General features: G+C 38.5%; 1 protein-coding gene across 1 annotated transcript; it reads left to right on the top strand.

The window, feature by feature from the left end:
* Positions 1-1,098: 1,098 nt before the first annotated feature.
* Positions 1,099-1,704, top strand: LOC107723311 (RING finger protein 183-like). The gene has a single exon (XM_016531875.1). It carries the CDS (start codon positions 1,099-1,101, stop codon positions 1,675-1,677), a length of 579 nt encoding a protein of 192 aa, XP_016387361.1. The 3' UTR covers positions 1,678-1,704.
* Positions 1,705-9,244: the final 7,540 nt, after the last annotated feature.

Raw genomic sequence — 9,244 nt, 5'->3', positions numbered from 1 at the left:
CTGCAGGAAACAGCAGACGAGCTGAATGAGACGCAGATTCACTCTCTCCAGCAGGTGGCGCTTAAAGCGTTTCCGCTGTAAACAAAGAAGCGCTGCACATATGAACTAGATGCAAGATGAAAAGAAAAAATACCATCTACACTTTTCTAAAGACAGTAAGTTCCCCTCGGACATACATTCATATAAACTCCTACCCCTAAATGAATCGCGATATGTTTACCATCTCAACCGATTTGAATCGTCACATATTTGAATCGATTTTCAACCGGCTCGCGGTTAATCGTTACATCCCTACAAAATAATAATAATAATAAACAGTCTAACTCATGAATCTAATCTGTTCTTGTACTTCTTCAGACTTGCCACATCGCTATGGATCTTGAAGATGCTTGTTGACTTCCCTCTCCCACACCTCCTCCCCTTGTCATGGAGTTTGACCCGAACCACCTCCGTGACCCCTGCAAACCTGTGGACGACAACGTCGAGCCCCCCGATCTGGAGTGCGCCATCTGTTTCTGCCAGTTCAACAATGTCTTCAACACCCCTAAGGTACTTCAATGCAAGCACACCTTCTGCCTGGAGTGTCTTGCGAGGATGAACGTGAAGTCCACCCAACCCGACACCATCCAGTGCCCTCTGTGCCGCGCATACACCCCGTTACCCGACTTGGGTCTTCCCAAGCTAGCAAATGACTCCACGGTGCTGTCTTAAAAGCATTTCCTTGGTTTCCGCTGTAAACAAAGCAGCGCTGCACTTATGAACTTTAATATGCATTATACAGAGGCAAGATGAAAAGAAAAAATACCATCTACACTTTTCTAAAGACAGTAAGTTCCCCTCGGACATACATTCATATAAACTCCTACCCCTAAATGAATCGCGATATGTTTACCATCTCAACCGATTTGAATCGTCACATATTTGAATCGATTTTCAACCGGCTCGCGGTTAATCGTTACATCCCTACAAAATAATAATAATAATAAACAGTCTAACTCATGAATCTAATCTGTTCTTGTACTTCTTCAGACTTGCCACATCGCTATGGATCTTGAAGATGCTTGTTGACTTCCCTCTCCCACACCTCCTCCCCTTGTCATGGAGTTTGACCCGAACCACCTCGGTGACCCCTGCAAACCTGTGGACGACAACGTCGAGCCCCCCGATCTGGAGTGCGCCATCTGTTTCTGCCAGTTCAACAATGTCTTCAACACCCCTAAGGTACTTCAATGCAAGCACACCTTCTGCCTGGAGTGTCTTGCGAGGATGAACGTGAAGTCCACCCAACCCGACACCATCCAGTGCCCTCTGTGCCGCGCGTACACCCCGTTACCCAACTTGGGTCTTCCCAAGCTAGCAAATGACTCCACGGTGCTGTCTTACTTCCCAGCTGCCATGCAGCATGTCTACAGTATCCGCTTTAACCGCAACAAAGGCAAACTGCATGTGAAGAGAGTGCCCAGCTCTGCCCCGACCCTGACGCAGACCGTCAGCCAGACTCTGGACGTCGGGAACCCAGCGGGCTTGGAGGGTCACCAGGGCAGAGACGGGGGTAGAGAAAGGTCTTTACTGATCACCGTACTGCAAACGCCCCTGTGCAAAGCTTTCATCATGAGCCTGGTGGCCATACTGATCGTCGTTCTCACCATTACTATTATCTTCATCAACAAGAAATAAGCCCAAATACTTCGGTTTTTACATGTACGCTAGAGCAGTGAATCTCAACCTTTTGGCGTACCGGACCCCAGTCCAATTCAGAACCATCCTCAAGGACCCCCAGAACAAAATTGACTCGTATCATTTGTGTCTTTGTGAGGACCAAATGCAGTCAAGTATAATTCAAGTTAGCTGACTTGTCCAGTATTTGGCCATATCATCAGCTATATTGGATTTTTCTTTCATGGGAACATGTCATGTCAAAATATACAAAATTTATACAAAAATTCATACTTTATACGGACCCCCTGGCCTTATGTCAAGGACCACTAGGGGTCCACGGACCCCTGGTTGAGAAACACTGCGCTAGAGCATGCGTGCAGTGCGCGTGACACGAATATCGCACACAGCTTGTTTTTTTCTAATGGTTTGTACAATGTACGCACAGCTCGCACATGTGCTTTGAATTTTTGCACTAATCAGTTTGTCCAGAAGGTGGCGACACTGGCCCGGCTGTTTCACAGTCGGAAAAGAAACGGAACAAGAACAACAACAAACTACCACGACAAAAACAATATAGACTTCTGAGTTGACAAGCGATTGATTGACTGATTAAAATACACCAGCGACTCTAGTTTAACAAATACAAAGACATTTTTATTGCTCAAAACTTTTGGAGAGGAAAAGCGCAGACACTGGACAAGGATGAATCTTTCGATTGCGCATAAATGTCTTTGAAAGGCTGAGTGTTCGGCTGTTTAGAGTACACTTTATGGGCTTTATTATCACTGGCACTGACTGCATCCGCGTCAAAAGGTCAAATGACAGCGTAAAAAACAAACAAACAGCATGACAAACACATTTTTGAATCTTTCCATCCTAGGCAAATCAGAATTTCCCCCAGAAGCATAGTGGTTACAAAAAAGTACTGTGATTGTACCACAGTATTTACGTGGTAGTACTATATGGTAAATGCACAAAACACTATAGCACCCTACAGACAATAATCTGGTGGTATGAGATGGTATGGTACTTTAAACATACACTGGTACTCTTTGGTACACTCTTGTCATTGTGTTTTCTGACTTGTTCTAATGTTTTCTGAATTGTTGTTGTGTTTTCTGAATTGTTATTTTGTTTCTTAGACTTGCATTTGCGTTTGTAATTTGTTATTTTGTTTTCAGAATTGTGATTTGTTTTGCACTTCTCGGCCACCGTACAGCACAGCTATTAAAGTCTTTTTGTCTTATTGTGCAAAGCGATTACATAGCGATAGCATTATAAAAGTTGGTCAGAGTCCTGTAGAAACGACAAAAAGTGCGCAAATGTGTTGCCCCGCGCGTCCAGCAGATGGCGTCCTCTCGCCAGCGTTCATTCACGGATGCTGCCCGAACTTTACCGAGCCTTCAGTTATGAGCCGCCTACGCAATGGAAAAGTACCAGAGCACGTGAAGCGGCCCCCCTCGGACTCTCTTTCCTTGTATGGCTGGCAAAACCAAACAAACCAGTAAAAAGATTATAAGTGCCATCTGAAACTCTTGAAACCGCAGAAATGGGGAAATTAATTTCTGTGTAAGAGGATGTGAGGAAAAAATGAAGGAAGTAAAGTAATAGCCTAAGTTGCACTGAACAAGCTGGACTTTTTCAGAATTTTTATTTTTTTTCTCAGAAATTAATACATCATCCCTGTGCTATAGAAAATATCTAAAAAATAGCACAGCATGAGCACAATGACTCAATAAGGTCTCTTTTGGTAAAATTGGCTAAAATTAACATCATGATCCACAATCAACACGTCTCCATTTTAACTTTAAACCATCATTCCAACTAAAATACAAATCCATAAACCATAACAACGCTTCCGCCAGTGAAAAAGTCAATCCCCTGTTGTCCTCTCGCATCAAAATCCTCCAACATATTTGTTTAGAACTGTTTAGGACTCTTTTCGCATGTAAACTGTGCTTGATCTGTGCATATTTGCACTCCTGATTCAGACGAGACGACTTTTTCACTGGAGAAAGCAATATTATGGATAGAGGAAACAGCTGGAAACAACAGTTTAAAGTTGAAACATCTTAACGATGGATTCATTATAAACAAGCAGCTTTTCCCTTCTCACAATGTTAACTGATAGACTGTCGTGTGGAGTACTTGTGGATTTTTGTGATGTTTTTATCAGCTGTTTGGACTCTCATTCTGACGGCACCCATTCACTGTGAGCAAGTGATGTAATGCTAAATTTCTCCACATCTGTTCCAATGAAGAAACAAACTCATCTACAACTTGGATGGATAAGCAAATAAAATTTTTTGGATGAAATATTCTTTTATTAACTAATGTTTAAAATGAGACGTTATTGTAAAGTGTTTCAGAAACATCTGGTCTTAAAATAAATGTTACCGTCTGGACTGACTTTAAGGCATGCCGGTTGTTTCTGTGTGGATTTGAATCAGATATGCACAGACATTACAAGTTCTGGTCTGGAGACTGTTTGATTGTACTGTAGAGATGATTTTAATGTACAGTAGTAAGGTAAACGTTTGGTTTGACTGATTACCAGTGATTCTTTCAGCCGGTGATGTCAGAATGCAGCGTCACTGTCTTGTGACACATCTCTGCCTTTGTATGGTCGCACTTGCAGCTAATGCTAATGTACGTCAGATGATGTTTAAACCAACACAAAGACTGAGCAGACTGGATTTTAGCAGTCTGTTTGTGTTACTGTTCTGCTTGTGTACAGCATGTGATCTACAATGCACAATTGTGCTTCTGCTTTGAATGTGTTACTGATGTAGAAGTGTGTGTGTGTGTGTGTGTGTCCGCTTCAGTAAACTAGTGTGTGCTGGTTATGTGTCCTTCATGGGAACTGGCACACGTTTTGTCTGTTCCTTTTCTTTGTTTTTTGCTGAGGTCAGATTTGTTTTGCATGTTGAGTCTGTGTGTGTGTGTGTGTGTGTGTGTGTGTGTGCTATACGAGAATGAGGGTCATGGCACACTACATAAAAAGCTTTTATTTATGTCCAAGTACTATTAATTAATGTTTAACACAGTTATTACTGTCTTTATGTTTGCAAGTGTTTTTTCTTACAACAGCGCAAGTCTCTATAAGCAAGAAAAAACTCTTTATTTTCTTTTGAAAAACTGGTTTGTACTGATAATGTATAAACCTCTCAGATAGTCTAACATATACGTATAAAAGACAGATCTACAACAATCTCTGAAATTAAGTAATGATATATGCAAGTCAGTGTAATTTCAGCTTTATTAAAAAAATGATTAATATCCAAATTATGAGTACTAGGAAGTATATATCCCGTAAGATGTTTTGAGAAGTTTTTGAAAGAAGTCTCTTATGCTCTGCATTTGTTAAAAAAATACAATATATATATATATATATATATATAAACAATATATTAAAATAACGGATTTCTACTTGAATATATTGTAAAATGTAATTTATTCCTGTGATGAAAAGCTGAATTTTCAGCATCATTACTCCAGTCTTCAGTGTCACATGATCCTTCAGAAATCATTCTAATACGCTGATTAGCTAGAAACATTTATTATTATTATTATTATCAGTGTTGAAAACAGTTGTGCTGCTTAATATACCGTGATACGTTTTTATCAGGATTCTTTGAAAGTTCAGAAGAACAGCATTTATTTGAAACATTTTTCAAGTCTTTACTATAACTTTTGAAAAAAAAAAATTTTTTTTAATTAGAATAACAACATTTTTATACTGTACCATTCATTTGTAGAATTTCTGTGCATTTTTTTTTTCTTTCAATTTTAATTTTTGCTCAAAGTTTGTAGCTATAAATCTCAGAGCTGCTAAGGATAATTATTACAATGTTTTATTAAAGACTTTTGAAACTTTCATCCCTTTGGAGAAAATTAAATCCCTGTCCCTGCTTTACTGAACAACAGGGACAAAAAAAAACAATGTCATCCTATGAAATGCATGAAAAATGAAACACCCTGCTAAATTTCTCTGCTCTTTCAGTCAGATGAGCGAGTCGCTCTTGTGTCTCTGATGTAAAGGCCAATATAATTCACCACAGACAAACACGCAGCGTTACTCACCATCACTCCCACATACAGTGGGTTTTCCTGATGCCTTTCTCTGAGTGGATGAGTAATCTGTCACCTTTCTATCTGAAGAACAGGAAACACTCTCCCCCTCTTATATATATGTATACATAGAGAGAGAGAGAGAGAGATGCATCTCTTTTTATGCTTTATTTGAACATTCAGGTTACAGTGTGGTACAACACAATTAGAACATAGCAATAATTATAAACAATAATAGCAATAAAAAGAATAGTTAAAGAAAAACATTTAACAACCAACACCAATGCTCAAAACAAACAGAGCTAGACAGTAACTAAAAAAAAGAAAAAAATAATAATAATATAAAGAAAGAAAGAGCATTACTTATTGAAAAAAGATATATTATTGTGTAAAATTATTGTCTAAAATATTACACAGTTAAAGAGTTATAGGCTGTGCAAATTGTACATGTTCTGGATGTTTGTTTGTTTTTATGAAAAAGAGAAATTGTACTCAAATAATGTTTTCTGTCTTTTAAGAATACCAAAAATCGTTTCAAGAGATGCATCTCATGAGGATAGTGGCCAGTCTCAGTGGCATCACAGTGACACAAGTTCTAAATATTCGAGCCTTCAGTCTCATGTAGCGGTGAATTCTCTCTCGAGCTCAGTGTGTCTGTAACTACAGGACGGAAAGGTAAGTTCAGTACCGACGGTCAAGTTAGGTTTCTTTGTGAAGCTTCGCTCGTCGAGTCTGAGTCTGAAAACAGTCTGAAATACCCTTCACTTCACTATGATCAAGTTATAAACTTATAACTGATCACGCTTTATTGGCTCTCCGTGACTATTTTAATGGGACAAACACATGTCGCTGGAAAAAAAATGCTCATAGGACTGGTAAAGTTGTATACTGTCTATATAGCCTACTGTCTGGCAGTGGTGTAGTTGTGCCCGGAGAAATGGGTATACTCTTAATTTATGCCCCCAATTTTTTTTTTCGCCCAGCACAGGATGAACGCCCTGTGTTGTAAACAGTGACATGTAAAACTAGTCTTGCATATTTAGTTCACCCCAAAATGAGCCAGTAGTATTTGCACTCCCACTTATCTTCTGTTGCTTGACTTCCCAGAGTAAGAATCATTATAAAATGAATATTAACCACAGAAGAGGTGCAGATTTTGCAATGAATAATTAAAAAAAAAAAATTTGTAGACTACAGCAATTAACATTTTGTCAGAACCTCTAGTAAAAAAAACATGTTATTTTTGTTTAAATGCTATATTGTCTACTTTTTGTTAAATTATTTATTTATAACAATATTATAAGTGTTTTGTTTCTGGGTTAAATAACAAAGTGTGTTTCCCTTACTGTATGACATAAAATATACATAATTTACAATAAAATCAGAACTGCAAATCACAAAAGTGTGATTGCCATGTAATGTTGAAAAATAAACTCAATGTCCACTCAAGATTGTGACTCAAGCGGTTATTCCGTTTTGTGTACAAACAGACGAACTTGGTGACAAACGTCTGTCAGGTGGAAATTCAAGGACATGAACTTTCATGGATATATTCATGGTCTCTGTCTGTCTGGACCCTTGGACTTAGAATACCTACTGTTCATTATTTTGTTAGGAATCTTGTTCTTCCAGCAAAATTACCCTAATTGAATAATCAGTGAAATAGACTGCAAATAATGCAAAATAAATCCGCTTTCTGTCCCACCCACAGAGCAATTATGTAAATGTTATTTAAACAGTTTGTGAACAATGTAGAGATACGCCAGTGATGCAGAGATGGGTCATTCAGATTTATTTATGTATTTATTTGTTTGTCCTTCCAAAATCGTATGCATCATGATATACTGTATTTCATAAATAAATTATCGTATAAGATTATGCTAAACAATTGTAGGAACAGAAAAATGCTATTTGCTGGCATGCTCTTTGTCAATGATGTTACACCTGTGGCACACAATCTACTTGTCACGATCGCTACTGTGAGGGAGCGAGGAACGAGGAGTCATGGAGTACATCAACAAGGAGACTTTATTCATCCAACACAAGGGAACCAGGAAAACACACGTAGCAGGAGAGGTTGACGTACAATACCGGACAGAGAACTCAAAACAGCTGAGTACATTTACATGGACAACAATAATCCGATTTTAACACGATTGAGGCCCTGTCCACACGAACGCGATTATTTTTAAAACCGCAGATTTTTCTACGCGGTTAGGCCATTCGTCCACACGCAAACGCAGCACCAGTTCTCTGAAACGAACATTTTTGAAAACGCCTGCCAAGGTGAAGATTTTCAAAAACTCCGGTTGCAGTGTTATCGTGTAGACAGCGAAACCGGAGTTTTTGGCTTGTGACGTCGGAGCATGCGCTGTTATCTCCGCCTACTGGAAACTTTTTCAGGCTTCTGATTGGCCAACATGGCTTTACGGTTGAGATTATATCGCCACCTGTTGGCTTCAGTCTGGATGGATATTACAGTGATCTGGACACCAGAACCTCAGTCTCAGTGAGTACTGCATCTTATTTTTCTTTCATTTAAAGTGCAGATCTGACAAAAACATATTACAGTCCACATAAAATAGTGTGCACAACTAGAAAGTGATCAATATTGCCTTATGCCTACATAAATAATTTTATAGTTATGTTTAATGCAGAACAAATTTTTGATACAATAACTACAATAGACTACAACAATAAAAAAAATGTTTAGCATTGTTTTTTATTAATAGTAATATTTATAATTGCTATTGTTATTTATGACTATATATATGTAAGTAAAGTTGTTTTGCGTACTGTGAAAATTATTTTGTTGTAAATAAAAAGATAAAAGATTATTGGTGCACATTTTACGAAAAAAAAATTATAAATACTTCAGTATTTCACAATTAATTCAGTGTTTCACAATTAATTTCTTTGTGATTATTTATGAAACGTACTACTTGTTGAATCAATACTGAAAAATAATCAATGATAATGTCAGTGAATCAACATTACACTATGATTGTCACAATCGCTACTGTGAGGGAGCGTGGAACGAGGAGACGTGGAGTACATCAACAAGGAGACTTTAATGACATCAAGGGAACCAGGAAAACACACGTAGCAGGAGAGGTTGACGTACAATACCGGACAGAGAACTCAAAACAGGAAACACTTTAAATACACATGACTAGAGGATGGGATGACGAGACACACCTGGAACTAATGAAACAATAATTAAACATGAGGAAAAACTGGGTCATGGAACACGTGGGGAGCAAAACACAAAACACGGAACAGAGTCTGACACTGAGTACATTTACATGGACAACAATAATCCGATTTTAACACGATGGAGGCCCTGTCCACACGAACGCGATTATTTTTTAAACCGCAGATTTTTCTACACGGTTAGGCCATTCGTCCACACGCAAACGCAGCACCAGTTCTCTGAAACGAACATTTTTGAAAACGCCTGCCAAGGTGAAGATTTTCAAAAACTCCGGTTGCAGTGTTATCGTGTAGACAGCGA

The sequence above is a fragment of the Sinocyclocheilus rhinocerous genome, unplaced genomic scaffold (assembly GCF_001515625.1).
Source record: "Sinocyclocheilus rhinocerous isolate Xijiao unplaced genomic scaffold, SAMN03320098_v1.1 scaffold665, whole genome shotgun sequence".
Lineage (NCBI taxonomy): Eukaryota > Metazoa > Chordata > Actinopteri > Cypriniformes > Cyprinidae > Sinocyclocheilus > Sinocyclocheilus rhinocerous.
The sequence above is the reverse complement of the archived record's forward strand: the minus strand, read 5'-3'. Positions and strand labels throughout refer to the sequence as shown.

Bases quoted from the DNA above. Each gene is read 5' to 3' on its own strand.
- LOC107723311 (XM_016531875.1), top strand. From the start codon at position 1,099: ATGGAGTTTGACCCGAACCACCTCGGTGACCCCTGCAAACCTGTGGAC.